Source organism: Schistocerca gregaria, chromosome 2, assembly GCF_023897955.1.
Source record: "Schistocerca gregaria isolate iqSchGreg1 chromosome 2, iqSchGreg1.2, whole genome shotgun sequence".
Lineage (NCBI taxonomy): Eukaryota > Metazoa > Arthropoda > Insecta > Orthoptera > Acrididae > Schistocerca > Schistocerca gregaria.
Genome location: NC_064921.1, coordinates 438,269,838 through 438,287,572, shown reverse-complemented (window position 1 = coordinate 438,287,572; position 17,735 = coordinate 438,269,838). Strand labels below are relative to the sequence as shown.

General features: G+C 45.6%; 1 protein-coding gene across 2 annotated transcripts in view; it reads left to right on the top strand.

Moving 5' to 3' along the window:
- The window catches only part of LOC126325205 (toll-like receptor 4), a 101,983-nt gene extending 84,558 nt beyond the window's left edge, over positions 1-17,425 (top strand). The window contains exons 5-6 of one of the 2 annotated variants that reach the window (XM_049995153.1): positions 3,778-3,961; positions 14,300-17,425. In XM_049995153.1, the coding sequence (XP_049851110.1) occupies positions 3,778-3,961; positions 14,300-14,548 (433 nt within the window). In that variant the 3' untranslated portion in view covers positions 14,549-17,425. The remainder of the gene's footprint in view (positions 1-3,777; positions 3,962-14,299) is intronic. The other variant, XM_049995154.1, reaches the window with a different exon arrangement.
- The last annotated feature ends 310 nt before the right edge of the window (positions 17,426-17,735 follow it).

The following is a 17,735-nucleotide window of genomic DNA, read 5'->3' as shown; positions in this document are numbered from 1 at the left end:
ACATATTACTTCTCCTACATACACCTCGCGTATTGACCACGAGGAGTAAATTCGAGAAATTAGAGCCAATAGAGAGGCTTACCGACAATCATTCTTTCCACGCGCTATTCGGAGTGGAACAGGTTTGGAGGGATCAGATGGTGGTACTGAAAGTACCCTACGGTACACACCATTAGGTGGCTTGCGGTGTATGATGTAGATGTAGATGACCAGCTCCGCCAGACACTTGTTGTCTTATATAGCCGTTGCCGACGGCAGCGCCGTATTCTGCATGTTTACATATCTCTGCCTTTGAATAAGGATGCCTCTATCAGTTTCTTCGGCGCTTCAGTGTATTTTATGTATTTATACTCAGAAGAGAAACCCATAGGTAAACCTGAATATAGGTACTGGAACACACCATCGCCTCGCAGCGTGCTGTGGGCTCGTTATGTGACTATTGTGTGCACCAGAACCGGTATCCGGGGGACGAAGGTGCTCTTCGGCCTGGAGGCGACGGCTGGTCTTTCCATAACCCTTGTAATCCTTATAAATGGACTGTGACCGGGGAGTAGATGGCTAATATCAAGGTTTGTAATTTTTCCAAAATGGGCAGTGTTTTGCGACAGGTGTTGAGAGAATCTTCTAAAAGACCTGCCAGGGATCAGCATCTTTGAGAAGTAGTATTAGTGGGGGCCCTGCTCCTGACTCTGATTGGTTGTAATGTCTAAATGTTAAATAATCTCGTGGAGCAGTTTGCGATGTTGCGAAATCGGGAGACGGTCGACAGCGCTCGTGGAGTGTCGTGAGCCGTCTTGGGCGGAGGTGGTGTTTTGCTAGTAAAATTCTCAATTCGGGTGTTAGTGAGACATTATCATCAACGGGGTTACTTTTCCAGTGCGGTACACTTAAAAGTCATTTGAAAATGCGATCGAATGTATGGACGTGTCAAGCCTTCTTAGATAGGTCTACTTTGCTGTTATACACCGCGATCTTTGCGATTTGGTGACCGCCCAAGTGCACTATAGAAAGAGAAACAATGTGTCAGATCGTGGAGCCTTTATGTAGCTGGAAGTAGCGTTCACTGAACGAAATAGAGTTGGTTAGGCTTAATTGAAGCAAACAGATTCCGTTTGTTTCCGTGGAAATTTGAATGTTTTGTTTTTGTGAGACATTTTCCATCCTTAAATTTTGACCTTGTTTTTGTTTTACTGGTCGGAGATTATAGTCGAAATTGTTAAAGACCCGTAGGAGGCGGTCTATGAACCGTTATCAGTTGCATATTCCAATGTTCTGAGCTCTGAATCTTTTTGAAAGTACGCTGATGTCCAAAATTAAAACAATAAACCGCAATTTTCCCGTCCTGTGTCTAATTCACGATATAATCATACAAACTGTCAACAGATATCCGTACGATCGTATTCTGCACCTAAGATGGCACTTCGGTCAAAGGAAAACCACACGAACGATGACGTCAGGGCACCTATCAAACGGACTAGTGTTCGCCAGGTAGTCCCACATCACAACCTCTGTGTACACAGTCATATACGGTGTAGTATGGCACAGAGAAGACGCCTATCAGACTCACTGCTGTGGAGGGCCATAGGAAGAACGGAAGTAGGACAGTCGCAAACGCATGTGGCCTGTTGGCTTTCTGTGAATCGTTCTGTTGTTTCTCAGATGTGGCTACAGTTTCTAGAGACCGAAACTATATCCTGAAGATCATGGCAGGGCCGACCATGTGTTACATCAGAAAGAGGGGTCCGTTATTTGGCTGTAAGGGCACGATGCTGCCGCCTGAATACAGCAACAGGCATCTGACCTTGCAGCATCCACTGCACGTGTCGTATCGAGGCAAACGGTGTAGAGAAGGTTTCGGCAGAGTATCCTTCATTGCTCTATATGCACCTCTGACGCGTCTTCGCAGAAGGGAGAGTCTAGAGTGGAGTCGTCAACATACCACCTGGTCAGTCGAACAATAGGCCAATGTTCTTCTCACAGATGAGTCCTGATTTGGTCTCGAGAGTGATTCTCGGCGGATCTGCATCGGAATGGAATGTGGAACACGATTTCGAGCCGGCCGCGGTGGTCTCGCGGTTCTAGGCGCGCAGTCCGGAACCGTGCGACTGCTACGGTCGCAGGTTCGAATCCTGCCTCGGGCATGGATGTGTGTGATGTCCTTAGGTTAGTTAGGTTTAAGTAGTTCTAAGTTCTAGGGGACTGATGACCACAGCTGTTAAGTCCCATAGTACTCAGAGCCATTTGAACCACGATTTCGAGACCCAAACATTTTGGAAAGAGGTCGATGTCGAGGTGGATTGCTAATGGTGTGGGCAATGTTTTGTTGACTACTCGAACACCTCTTGATGAAATTTTATGGATGAATTGGTGAGGTTTAATTGCTGTCAGGTATCGTGATTAGATCAAAAAATGGTTCAAATGGCTCTGAGCTCTATGGGACTTAACATCTCAGGTCATCAGTCCCCTAGAACTTAGAACTACTTAAATCTAACTAACCTAAGGACATCACACACATCCATGCCCGAGGCAGGATTGGAATCTGCGACCGTAGCAGTCGCGCGGTTCCGGACTGATGCGCCTAGAACCGCTCGGCCACCGCGGCCGGCGTGATTAGATTTTGGGACCTATGTACGATTGTTGCGAGGTGCTGTACCCCCAGACTTCGTATTGATGGACGATAATACTCGACCTCATAGAGCCGAGTGGGTGATGTGTTCTTGGAGACGGAAGATACTATAGGCTCACTATCCCTGTTTGAATGCCATGGAGCATGTCTGGGACGCACTGTGGAGACTGGTTGCATCACGTGAACGTCGACCAGCGCCTCTCCACGGGGAATGGGCTTTATTGCCCCAACATGACATTGATAACATTATTCACAGCATGCTCCGTCGTTGTCAGGCCTGTATTACTACCAGAGGTAGTCACACTCCATAGTGAAGACATAATCCGGTTGGAAAAAACGAAGAACATTTGCGTCTGCTGTTATGCATGTTGCAGTTGGTTACATTTTGTTTCTTTATGTTGTCTCTACCTTGCTATCACCTGTTTATACTATTTTGCGGCAAAATAAACGCAACCTTTGCAAAATTTCCGTTAGTTGCTTTAATTTTGGACACCAGTGTAGTTGGACTGCTACAGGTCTCTTGATTATTAACACTGGGGTAGTGAGAAATTTATCCCTGTCTCCTGTGTCAAAGCGAAGCTACCGCCATTACTTAGAAGCAGAGCAGAGAATTATTTCAGGTCCGCCAACAAAGCTCTCCGATTAAATCCGTGGATCAGTGCGACGTGCGAATTGTCTCGCGCGCCGCACATTGCCTAGAGTGCGTGGCTTAGGCCGCATCACGATTGTGGTTTCGCATGAGGCCAAGGTAGCTTCGAAGTGCGGACGAAAGGAACGTTACAATATGTACAGTGCATAACTGAAAGAAAATGGCTGTTACACACTGATGAAGCACTCTAAGAGCATAACATGCTGATGACGTTCTGTTTGCAAGTACCTGACGCCTACCGAGCGAGGTGGCGCAGTGGTTAGCACAGTGGACTCGCATTCGGGAGGACGACGGTTCAATCCCGCGTCCGGCCATCCTGATTTAGGTTTTCCGTGATTTCCCTAAATCTCTCCAGGCAAATGCCGCGATGGTTCCTTTGAAAGGGCACGGCCGACTTCCTTCCCAGTCCTTCCCTAATCCAATGAGACCGATGACCTAGCTGTTTGGTCTCTCCCCCAAACAACCCAACCCAACCTGACGCCTGCACGCTACCTGGTTGCAGCGGGAGCGATCAGTCGTGGGTGGGGGGTACTCTGGTGCCCCTGCTCGAAGGCCAGCCGGACTACCGTGTCTGCCTGCATGAGCGAGGACTCGACAGTGGCGCCGCCAACCACAACTTATCTCACCTCATGGACTGCAGCCGCCACGTCATCATCGTGCTGTCCAAGAGCTTCCTCAGCAGCAGGGTGAGTTGACATCCACACTTGTTTTTCTTTCAAGTGCGACGCGCACATCAAGAATGATTGAAACTTTACAGCCATAACCATGGGGACTTTAAATAACATTTTTTGTCCAGAATGGGATTTTTCACGCTGCAGCGGAGTGTGCGCTGATATGAAACTTCCTGGCTGTGGCTCAGCCATGTCTCCGCAATATCCTTTCTTCCAGGAGTGCTAATTCTGCAAGTTTCGCAGAAGAGCTTCTGTGAAATTTGGAAGGTAGGAGACGAGGACTGAGAGAACTGAGGCTCTGAGGACGGATCGTGATTCGTGGTTACGTAGCTCAGTCGACTTCGGCACGCTAGCGGCACGGACGTCTTGTTTACGACCTCGCCGTGCAACTCGGTCGCGGAGTTGCTTACGTATTTCTGCCGTCTTAGCGCGCTATATTTTCTTCGAAAGAGAATGACTTATGCCCACAGAAAATCGACACTGAAGACTAGATTTTCACCTGAATATGCCCGACCAAAAGCATTTGAAATCGAGCAGTTTATCAGAGATGAAGTCAAGATTGATTGCAACGATCTTGTTGGCATGCACCTGTCTGTAGTGAGCAGTGTGGCATACGTGAAATTGGCTAACGAAGACATATGTGACAAAATTCTAAGTGCATCTCGAATTGGTCTTACTTTCCGTCACTCTGATGGACACATCGGTGACGTAACTGTGGAACATGCTGGACTTGGACTGCGGACGATACGTGTATTTGAACTCCCTTTCGACGTGCCTTCAGAGGTAGTGGTATCTTCATTCCCCCCATATGGAAAGGTGATTAGTCATACAACTGAAAAGTGGGTTCAGTTCACTACATACTCAGTTCTCAATGGAGTACGACAGAGCCGCATAGAGCTAATCAAACATGTGCCGTCCTACTGATATTTTGGTGGCTGCCGTGCAATCATAATTTATGATGGCATGTTCGGGATATCACAAAGAAGGACACTTCTGCTTCAGCTGCCTGCAACGCAGAATCCCTCAGTTGCCGCCTGGGGACCTACAGGCCACGGCCGCACCGACGACGCTGCCGCTGACGTTTTAGAAGTTCCCCATAATGACCCCCGACTGCGATCACCACTGGCTCCTGGCTACTGATATAACTTCATCTCCGGTAATGCTTCAAGCTGTTGCGGACGGACCGACGCCCTTGCCTCCTCCCGTCATGGGCAGTGGTGAGCAGTCTCTAGTGCAGGGGAAGGCCCTTGACTCCATGGTTGTGCCTATCGATAATTTTGTGCCTGACCATCCGGATCCCCAGGCGTCTGCAGACAGTGAAGGTCGCTGAAGAGACGTCGGAAATGGCGTATCGCCCCGTCTGACACATGCAGGACGCATTCTCAAGACGATGAAGATCACAACTATCAATATGTTCCCCCAATGGACGATTCCGTGGTAGAAGCACCATTCGGCCCCCTGTTGGAGGTACAACCATCTTCGCATGCATCAGGCGCTGTACCTATGGACGTTGAACAGCAGCTGAGCCAGCACCACTCTTCCACAGCCGTGGTGACGCCGCCTTCTGACTCCACTGGACGCACACCATTCACGCACCTTTGCGTGGTCTGACGGTGTGGACGACGAAACATCCACCTTTGTGACAGCAGCGAATGCTGTTGCTCCAACCCACGACTGCTAATCGACGGGGTTACTGAATGGGAACGTGCAGCCGGCCGAGGTGGTCTCGCGGTTCTAGGCGTGCAGTCCGGAACCGTGCGACTGCTACGGTCGCAGGTTCGAATCCTGCCTCGGGCATGGATGTGTGTGATGTCCTTCGGTTAGTTAGGTTTAAGTAGTTCTAAGTTCTAGGGGACTGATGACCACAGCAGTTGAGTCCCATAGTGGTCAGAGCCATTTTTTGGGAATGTGCAGCCTACTGTTCGCTGCTGATCTTCGTGCCGTCATGAGCTTCCCAGTAGTCCCAATTCCGCGACAAGCTTACAGGACTGGCTCCATCAATGTCAATAATGTCAACATCATTGGCACCCATGACAAATCACAATTCTCCCGTTAAATGTTGAGAGCGTCGGACCTCGATGTTGCCCTTCTACATCTACATCTACATCTACATGACTACTCTGCAATTCACATTTAAGTGCTTGGCAGAGGGTTCATCGAACCACAATCATACTATCTCTCTACTATTCCACTCCCGAACAGCGAGCGGGAAAAAGTAACACCTAAACCTTTCTGTTCGAGCTCTGATTTCTCTTATTTTATTTTGATGATCATTCCTACCTATGTAGGTTGGGCTCAACAAAATATTTTCGCATTCGGAAGAGAAAGTTGATGACTGAAATTTCGTAAAAAGGTCTCGCCGCGACGAAAAACGTCTATGCTGTAATGACTTCCACCCCAACTCGTGTATCGTATCTGCCACACTCTCTCCCCTATAACGCGATAATACAAAACGAGCTGCCTTTTTTCGCACCCTTTCGATATCCTCCGTCAATCCCACCTGGTAAGGATCCCACACCGCGCAACAATATTCTAACAGAGGACGAACGAGTGTAGTGTAAGCTGTCTCTTTAGTGGACTTGTTGCATCTTCTAAGTGTCCTGCCAATGAAACGCAACCTTTGGCTCGCCTTCCCGACAATATTATCTATGTGGTCCTTCCAACTGAAGTTGTTCGTAATTTTAACACCCAGGTACTTAGTTGAATTGACAGCCTTGAGAACTGTACTATTTATCGAGTAATCGAATTCCAACGGATTTCTTTTGGAACTCATGTGGATCATCTCACACTTTTCGTTATTTAGCGTCAACTGCCACCTGACACACCATACAGCAATTTTTTCTAAATCGCTTTGCAGCTGATACTGGTCTTCGGATGACCTTACTAGACGGTAAATTACAGCATCATCTGCGAACAATCTAAGAGAACTGCTCAGATTGTCACCCAGGTCATTTATATAGATCAGGAACAGTAGAGGTCCCAGGACGCTTCCCTGGGGAACACCTGATATCACTTCTGCAAAAAGTTCGCCTAGCGACGTTTCCTAATATCTATGGCTATGTTTCTTACCTCACGCCATGTGCTGACGGTGGTAGTGAGACAGCTATTCTTTTAAAGGAAGGCATTGAAGTAGACGCCGTGATTTACCTACCATCGGCTAAGGGTCTTGCTGTGACCTTCCACAGTGTCAGAATCATCAATGTTTACGCTCCTTCGCGCACGTCCAAACGACGGGAACGGCCGCGATTCTATTCGGAAAAGGTAGTTCCTTTGTGTGTAGGCCGATACGACCATATTATTCTTGGCGGCGACTTCAGTTGTGTGTTATCACAGAAGGAGCAATATCCCCATTTCACCACATGCCAGGAACTCAAGTTACTCGTACATGAACTGAACCTCACCGATACTTTGGACGTGTGCATGATGATCGACCTCGATATACGTACGTCACCAGCCATTCAGCAAGTCGTCTTGAGCGTGTCTACGTTTCCCAAGGAATCGTAACTGCCAAGTTTGACGGTGAGTTATGGCCTACCGCCTTCTCCGACCATATCGCCTATATCTGCACTGTTACGCTCTAGAGGCAGAAGGTGTGGCGCGGTCGAGGCCTGAGTAAGCTGAATGTCGGCCATGTCAAGGATCCGGAATGCAGTCAGGTCGTAGAGACGACGTGGAACAACTGTATGAGACGCCTCCCAGCGTATCCTTCAACATCCTGCCGGTACCTCGACTGCACCAAGCCTGCTTTACGCCGTTCGATGATGAATTACGGTCGCCACAAAATGCTGTGGCAACGACATAGCATGGAATACTATTTCACAGTTCTCCGCGAACTCTCAAGTCATGCCCCCTCTGTTCAACGAAAGGGTGAAATTCAACGGATTAAGGCGAAGATAATTTCTATTATGCCTCACAGCTTTGAAGGCAAAATAGTATGCGCAAAATGTCACAACTGTGTACTTGGAGAATCCTCGTCTACGCATCATATTATCTAGCAGCAGCGGTGTCGGAGAAAGCTGGTCAACGCCCTCGACATTCCAGATGGTCGCCGGTTGACGTCCCAAAATAAAAGCACAAATACCTGTGTGGATCACTACAAAGAGTTCTATGCAGCAGAGGACCAGAACAGGGCGGTAACGACTGATGTCCTTCGTTCGTTGGCAGGTACTCTTGACGGGACTGCTGCGGAGATTCTCACAGCGACAATTACGGTTGATGACGTAGCTGATGATCTTCATAAGGGTGCGAGGAACAAAGCCCCAGGTCCTGCGGGTTTCCGCTGGAGTTTTACCGCACATTCCAAGACGCCACGGGCTCACGCTGGACTGCGATGTATGACGAATTGATGAACTCTGACCTTCCCCTCCCACCCGAATTCGGAGAAGGCTTGCTTATCCCCATCTCCAAGCCATCGGGAGGTCGGGGAGTTGGACATCATCGGCCGTTGACAATGTTAAATTGTGTCTCCAAGATTTTTATCCGGATTCTTGGCTCTCGCCTTCGGCGCGTCATCCCTCAAATCATTTCTCTGGATCAAAAGTGCTTTGGTGGTGACAGCAACATTCAGACGGCACTCGGCGATTACCGTGACATCATACCCCTGGCCACGACCTGCCGCAGTCGTTGTGCCATAGTGACAGTGAACTTCGAGCACGCCTTTGATGGAGTGAGTCATGACTTTCCAGAAAGCATACTCCGACGGATGGCCTTACCCTACAGGTTTACACTCATCGTCTTTTGACTCCTCCGAGGTGCCACGTCGCGAGTGCTGGTCAGTGGCTGTGTGGCGGGCCCTGTTAATGGCATGCGGTCTTGGTTCTAGCTGAGGATGAAGTGCGAGCGGCACTGGCATGGATCAACCAGTACGGGACTGCTGCGGGCAGCCGTGTGGACCTGACGAAATCTAGTGCTGTGTTCGTCGGTAGAGGTCTTGCAGCAGAGAGTGTGTTAAGAACGTGATTAAACATTACCAGACATGGTGTTGAAATTTTGTGCCGGAACAAACTCGGCACCAACCTTGCAAACAGTTTGTTTATAGACAATTGTCTACGCAGGATATCATGCACTCACTTAGCTACATGCCTACAGTCTCAGCAAAGTCGCGAATTTTTATTCGGCTTTCTTTCATTATCATATTATGAATTTTTTCGGTGGTTGCCTTTATGTTGTGAATTGGACGGCTGCAGCGATGACGTTTAAACTCATTAATCCAAAAGAAAATCGTATTCAATGATGGTTTCCAGTCAGTGTGAACTACTTCAAATTCTGTTTTAATTTGTCCGGCAGTCCAACCCTTCAAATGTAAATGTTTAATAACAGCAATAAACTCAGTTTTCTCAATTTTGAATCGCATCGAGATGCTGACCAATTCAGAGGGCTGTTGAAATTCCTTATATGATCTTTGGAATAGTCGGGCTTACCAACTATGAAGGTGCAACAAAAATGTGCCATTATTTCACGAAAATTTACCAGTCTTGTCAAACCATGCTTGTACCTTAGTCGAGAAATCCTACGCACCCACATCAAGTACCTCTATGGGGAGAAGATGGTGAAACCTGTAGGGAAGTTTTACAGAAGTTTGATGTAATTTTAGAATCCGGCTGCAAACTCGACAAACGTACCACACATTTCTGCACTGGAAAAATCTACACTGTCACATATGAGATAATTGCTTCTATACTTTTGCTCTCGCCGCTTACAGAACAAGGCATACTAATACAGACGAATGTGGAATCTCGACACCAATGATGAAAGTTATTTCCTCGCACAAACTAGTCAAAATATTGAACCGGCCTCACTTGCATAGTTTGCGTCTGTTTATCGGAATTATCTTTCTCAATAATCTTTTGACAGCAGAGAGTCGCTATGTGTGTAATTCAGGTAAAAGTAAACCTGCATTCTCGTTGCAGCCCAGTGGACTCCGCTGTGTCTCCAAACTGCGAAAAGAACTCATTTCAGACTTAGACGGTGCGGGCATAATCACCTCACGCAGTCTTAGACCTTGCGGGCAGTCCCTTCGCGGCAAGAAGCGTTCTCAGCACTGGAAGTTTGTTACCGAATTGGTACATACCTCATCGTCGTCACCCGAACATTCAGCTGTTATCATGAGGCCTATGGTTCTCAGTGAACGCACACGCTCTACAACTCCAGCGGATAACAGCTACCTACATAAAATAATAATTCGTGTGGCTCAGTGCCTCGTAAGTCTTCCAATTGGACGCCACTTCGACGAATTTCGTGTCCATAACCTATCCTAATTATCCACTTGGGGTAAAGGAAACTACAGTTTAACGTGGAATCCGTCTTATGATTCATTCCTGGCAACTCCTCACATCGTTGAGAGGCGAAGGCTAGTTAAAACCCAGACTGAAAATTCAGCAGTTCAACAGGGACTCGATGGCGTGACCTTTCGGTTTCCGCGCAAGCGCTCTCCCGCTAGACCAGCGGGACCGACTCGCTACTTATAAATTAGGGCTCGCAGGTAACCGAGGAGGACGCAACACAACTGTGCACTGCCTTTCTGCAGGCTACTTATATTACTGTATTGACCTAGATAGTACTCGCCTGTCTCCACATGATCAGTCTGGCTACTTGACGTCCATTATGAACATCTGTATAGATTCCTCAGTACCACGGCGTGCGGAGGTTAGAGCCAAGGGAACACATGGAATGGCATCTTTACTGATGGCGTAAGGTCTCGTTACCGATGAGTACAGGGTACGTCTGACTCCTGATGTTCATCTTAGAAGAGTATGGAGGCGGTCAGGTACCAATGCGCACCTCAAGCATGCAGGTCTGCACGGACGTGGGTCAGCTTTGTTTTGCGGAAGGATCCTTTGTAGGTCTAAAATCACTGTCAACAGTAATTTCACGGATGTGAAGAACGAGTGGCGTTTGATAAGTTTGGTGCATTTCCATGAAGGAATGAAACATTTTTGTTGTGCATTCGTGGTTGGTAAGCTTGATTATTCCAAGGAAAACATAATTTCAACAATGTGCAACGTACGGTTCATAGTTGACAGCCGTCTGACTTGGTCGGTATGTCGACTGCGATTGAAAATGGAGAAAAAAGGAATTTCGTGCTGTTATTAATCATTTTAATTCGATGGGTTCGACTGGCGCACAAACCAAACCGAATTGGATGCGGATTGTGGAGCATCGTTGAAGACCGTTTGCATTTGGATCAATGAATGTAAACAGCGAAGTAGAAGTGCGCTGCCCCCGTTCAGTTGAGGTCACCACAAAAGAAACCATTCACAAAATCCATGACGTGGTAATACAAGACCGCCGAATAAAAATTCATTATATTGATGAGTCTGTAGGCATCTTAAATGAGCAAGTGCATAATACCCTGCATGGAGAATTACCTGAGAAGAAGCTGTGTCCAACATGGATGTGCCGCGATTGCACACAGTCAACCACAAGCGCGCCCGGAACAATATTTCAACACAACGTCTGGCGGTGTTTAATCGTAATCCGCAAGAATTGTTTCACCGATTTGTGACTATTTATGAAACCTCGATTCATCATTAAGCACTAAGAGTCAAAATAATGAAAAAAGGCTGGTGGAAGTGCACTGGAGAAGACAAACACCATTTTGTCAGCTGGTAGGATGATTGCCACCTTTTTTTGGAATGGGATTCCTAAGGAATAATCCTCTTACATTGCTAAAAGAGGCAGAACCATAACTGGATCCTGTTACTCTTCATTATTGGATCGTTTGAAACTTTCGTCGGCTAAAAAAGGACCAGGGCTGGTACGCAAAAAAAATCGCTCTTTAATCAGGATAGTATACCATCCCACACATCATAAATATGGCTTAAGTGCATGAAATGGGCTTTCAATTGATTCCTCGTCCGCCCTGCTCACCAGACGCAACCCCTAGTGACTTCTTAATGTTCCTTAACTTGCTGGGTAGAAATGACATCAAATGAGGAAGTAATAGTTGTATTCAACAAGTATTTTGCAGAGCTTGATGTAACTTATTTTTCCAGTGGGATGAAAAAGCTGGTTCGAATCCTGCCTCAGGCATGGGTGTGTGTGATGTCCTTAGCTTAGTTAGGTTTAAGTATTTCTAAGTTCTAGGGGACTGATGACCTCAGAAGTTAAGTCCCATAGTGCTCAGAGCCATTTTTTTGAAAAAGATGGAGACTAGCTGGACCATGTGTATAATATATCCCACAAAGGAAACTACGCAAGAAGTAAGGTCAGTTGTTTACGAAACAAATATCTTTCCTTACTTTTTTACAAGACTTATCAAGCAACCAATTTATTGGAGCAGGATCCTGCAACATCTTGTCCACAATACTGTCAAGAACACCGTGCCCACCTAGGGAATGTTGGAAAGTTGCCAAAATACATTTGCTGAAAGTTTTAAAAGACTGGTAACTAGAGCAGAAAACAGAGATTTGTCTGTGGTGATGCAGTCTTTGTCAGTATCTGTGGTTTTTACCTGGGAAGATTATAATAAAAATCGTGTTTTATGTTTTTTATAATATTCAAGTAACATAACAGAGGAAAAACGCGACATTAAAGGCCATCCTTCAGCAGGTAGAAATCAATCGAATGAAATAGCCTGCACTATCTGCTGACATGAACTCGATTGAGAATGTCTGGAACCTGTCGAAATTTGCAGTAGTAGTCCCAGAAACCCTTCTCATACATTGGAGAGCTTCGGGCCAAGAGTAGGACCGGCCTGAAGAGCAATGTTTCGATTACCTGGTGGGTAGCACTTTAAGGAGAATCCAAGCGTATTACTTTGCGTGGGGTGCATCAACGCGGCTTTGAATGTCACCTAGCAGCATATTTCAATTTCATAGGTGTGCAAAGATATGAACATTCAAACAGACGGCTTTATTGTCAGAGTTTCGCTTTAAACTAGCATAGAGTTTCTTTTATTAGGTTGGTGCATGTATTCGTAGCGTTTTTGTTTTGTATGTTGGTGTTCCGGTTGATATGGGTTTATTTATCGATTGTCATTTTTCATTTATGATTCACTGTTGCTATTTGAGTTTACATATGGACATTTTGTCATTTAGAGATAGTGAGAGGCGCTGTAGACCCTAGAAAATGGGAGGCCAAGTGGGAAAATCGGAACATTTCCGACATATTCTTCTGCTTGAGTTCAGTAGAGGGGTAACAACAGTGCAGGCAGCCAATGAAACTTGTGCCGTGTATGGGTATAATAACATTGGACAGAGCATAGCACGAAAATGGATCTGTCCTTTTAAGGAGGATCGTTTTGACATTAGTAACTCTCCACGTTCAGGAAATCCTTCGGGGTTTGATGAATATCGTTTAAATGCACTAATCCAAAATAATCCTCGTCAGTATAATCGAAAATTGGTAAATGTGATGAATGTGACCACTGCACAATCGTTCAACATTTTCATACAATCGATAAGTTTCCAGAATGGGGTGTAGAGGTACCCCCTGCTCTAAGCCAAAATCACGAAAATCACCGTTTGTATCTCTGCTTGCTCCTCATCGATTGGATTGTGAACAGCACCGACCAGACCTATCTTGTATCGTTGCTAGGGACGATAAATGGTGTCTTGATGCTAACATAAGGAAAAGAAAGGAATGACTGAGCAAAAGCAAAGCAGCAACTCCTCGTACAAAGAGCTGCACGCATCCACAAAAGACGATGTTACACATCTGGTGCAACAGCGACGGTGTTGTGCACTACTAATTGCTTCCCGGATGTCTAATCATCACTCCTGAAGTTTATTGACAACAACTGAGACGTCTTCCAGACGTAGTCCAAGAACAATAATCAGTAAGAGTGCGTGAAGTGATAGTACCCCACGAAAAAGTCCAACCGCATTGTGCCAGACTGACAAAAAACACTACACAGGAGTTGGGTTGAGAAGTCATACCGCACGCACCTTATTCACCTGATATTGCGTCCTCATATTTTCACCTTTTCCGCTATCGAACACCCTTCAAGGAACTTCCTTTTTTTGAAGAAAATGCGCTCCGAACATTGCTCGACGAGTTCTTCGCCTCAAAACCACGAAATTTCTACAGTTGCTGCTGTAAAGAGTGAAGGAGGATATACTATTGTTGACTAAAGCCTCAGATACTTGTACCTGTTGTGTTTATTAAACTTATGGAAAAATGCTACGAACTTCTGCATCAACTCAATATAATAGCATTTCTTTTATTAACCAGATCCGTAATATTGTCGGCGGACCTGCACTGAGTCCCGGGATCGATAGAGAATCTTGAGTGTCATGATGAAATTACACACACAAACACACACATATATAATTCTCACTGTAACTTTCATTTATGCCAGTTTTTATAGAGTCTGTTTTGATACATAAAATTATACTTTTCTGCATGCCGCAGTGGTGCCTATGGGAGATGGCCTTGGCGAACCACCGCACGCTGGATCCATCGCAGCGTGACTACGTCATCCTGCTGGAGCTGGAGCCGCTAGAACGCTCGGCGTTGCCGCGGCAGCTGCGCTTCATAATGGACACCCGCACCTACCTGGAGTGGCACCAGCCGGGCGACCCGCAGTACGTGGAACAGGCGTTCCGCAGGCTGCGGCAGGCGCTCGGGCCGCCTGTCTCTCCCACTCGCAACTCTCGCTGATGTCTACATTCGACGAGAGACTCAAGTCTGAGTAATGGCGGTTTTGCCGCCAGATTTAGCTAAAATAAAATTCCCCAGTCTGTACTGCTGCATCGCTGTGTCAAACACGCCCACGTTTCAGCCACTACAGCAGTTTGCACTCGTAATAATGACGTTTCGCAGCACTGATTAACTGTCGGTAAATCTCACAACACGCGCCATGTAATTTTATGTCATTTATATACCACATATGTATGTAGTGGCGTTACATCAGTGGTAAAAACCTCACTATGAGGCGTATCACCTCCAGCTGGGGTGAAAAAAGAGCCATATCGATCATATACAGCTAGATAAATTTTTATTCAACAGAATACCTCTCCTCCCAAATTCTAATCCAATGGCCCACTAATCACGGTTTCTCGTGTCCAGACGTATGGCAGACAGCCGCCAGTGCTGAGTTCTCACCACTGGCGCGATACGCAGAGGCTGAAAAGTGTACATTCGCCCTGGAGGTTGCGCTGTGGTTCAGTCGGCCTAAGTTAACCCCAGACAGTGGCAGTGGGCTGGACGTAGCGTTTCCACGGGCCCGCCTCAACCAATAACGTAACGCGATTATGTGTACATTTCTATGGCAACGCCCCAGCGTTCTCATAGCTCTTCAAATGACTACTGCAGTCGTTAGCGCTTTGAAGCTGAAAACTGGCAACAGTGCTGTGTACTGCCAGGTGTCTTCTTACGCCGTCTAGACATTGGGCATGCTCCACAGCTGTCACGTCGTAGGCGTTCGGTTACACGTTTTGCAACTAGTGTTTCCACGAGTGCAGCAAAAGTAAGACGTTCCTTAGTGTGCTCTTTTTCTTTCTCTTGATTCCCTTTCATTGTCTCCCTGTTAAACCGCCCTAATATTCACTGAGCTCCATCTGAACTTTATATTCTTAAATCTATATGCCCCTGCATTTGTTCCTTATAACACTTGCCAGCGATACTTAATCTCTAATTCAACAAAACCATGCTTGTAATGTAAGTGTCAATTGCACTCGTTCTCGCACATGATCAGTTCACGAAATAAATAAATATCTGTCTCCGTACAAGCGCAATCACTACGGCCTTTTCGTGTTCTCGGAGCTGCTGCAAAATCTTCACTACAAATCCAGCTTCGAAACTCCGTGGTGTTTTTGAAAATAGGCAAATGGTCTCTCTTTCGGTAATTTCTATCTTTTAATAGATCGTAACCATTTATGGATAATGATTTACAAATGTCAACTCTTAAGTACTTTTAATGTTATCTGTTCTGATAAGACGCAGTGGTTTTGAAATACGATTCATAACGTCGCAAGTAGATTCACAATCTCTCTATATAACGGAATCGTAGGTCTTGTACCCATTAGGCCCTTTCTACAAAAAGGCTCCGGCTTCATAGGAATAAAACGTACTATTGGTGCTGCTGTGTTTTTGAAGGTGGACTAGAGGTATCTCTTTCGTGAAATTTTACATCTGTCGCACGTAACCATTTGTGGCAAATGACCCAAGGAGCGAAACGTAACACTGATGCTTGTGCTACTTCTTAAGCACCAGATCTAACTTTTAAGTCATTATTTTATAACATTTAAAATATGTGTCACGATTGTATATAGCATCCACTGATGAGTCAGTCTCTCGACTGTTCAAATGTGTTCCCTGATTACGTTTTCAATTCGCCTTCCCACTGAACGAAATGCATCTAGCACAGAATCAGAGGCGACCCTGAAAACAATGGAGCAGATGGGGCACCATTAAAGGACGAAGATTCTCATCTGCTCCTATTGTCTTAGCCCCTTACAACCCAGCAAAGAAACTGACGCAAAAAAATGCAAAACGAAATGCTTCAACAGCAGGGGGGACATGTATCATTTTAACATGGGACGTGGAATTCTAAGAAAATGAGGAAGCAGATCAAGCATCAAGGAGACCTGCAGGGAAAACAATATGCCATTCCCCTGCAGTCTGCCGTCTCGTTCTTACGTCAGAGAGTCCTACAATAATGGAAGGAGGAGTGGATGGCAAAGGAGGGGGTGTGGACTGCATTTGGTGAACCCAACTGTCCGGCCATGATGTACCTCATATTGATCATCGAGACAGCAGGAAGTAACCTTCACCTGTCTTCAAATTTGGTGCTGTCTACTAACACACGCCCTCGTACACTGACGAGAGGACCCTCCAGTATGTGACGCTTGTGGCTGCGAATATCAATGTACGTCACAGTTTAATTGCGTGCATTTTAAACCTTGACAAGATGGCACAAGCAAATGTAAATACAGATCTGTCGTCTATTTTCGTTAACGACGACGTGAGTTTGATAAAGCTATTAAAATGTTTTATATTTGAAGACTCTAACCTAAGATTTCATATTGAGGATTTTAATGTGATACAGAGTAGAGGCTCACCCATTTTTAGTACAGCGATCGGCCAGCTACACGTACCTGTGCAACCGGCATGCTTTTGATTCATTCCATGAAAAAATTTTATGGTCGGTTTTAGAATTGACTGTGAACGCCATTTTAATATTTCGGTGTGTGTGTGTGTGTGTGTGTGTGTGTGTGTGTGTGTGTGTGTGTGTGTGTGTGTGTGTGCGTACACATGTGCGCTCGTACACAGTATTCAGAGTATATTTATATTTTAATTCCCTTTGGAAATCCTACTGAATTCCCACCTTAAGTTACACAAGTCTCATGAAAGATTTTAGTTCAAGCGCTTAAGGTCTTGGAGTCGTCCGCCCCTACTAATAATTGTTATCCTGCTACGCGATGCTCTCTAAATTTGAGATTTAGAGAGCCCAAAAAGATCTCTCAGTTTCTTTACACAAACATTGTACGGATATGACGTTGTTGTAATGATTAAACTTTTTGTATGATCAGTAAATTTTTTAAAAGCAACTTATTATTCTATTAAAATTATAAATCCTGTGAGAAACCTTCTTTGCCACTTTTCAACTAATAAATTAGGACAGTAGATTAGTGTGTGTTTTTCTAAAAAGAAACGTTTCAGTATTTTACTGATAATATAAGAAATTCTTCAAACCGAATAAATGCACTTGGAAGTGTAACAGTCAAGGTAAGGAGAAGTGGGAAGACAGAGGAGAAATGAAAAACAGAGTAGAATGTAAGAGGTAGCCAAATGAAAAGGAGACACCTAAAAGAAAGTATGTAAACTGTATATTATTTCAAAAGTA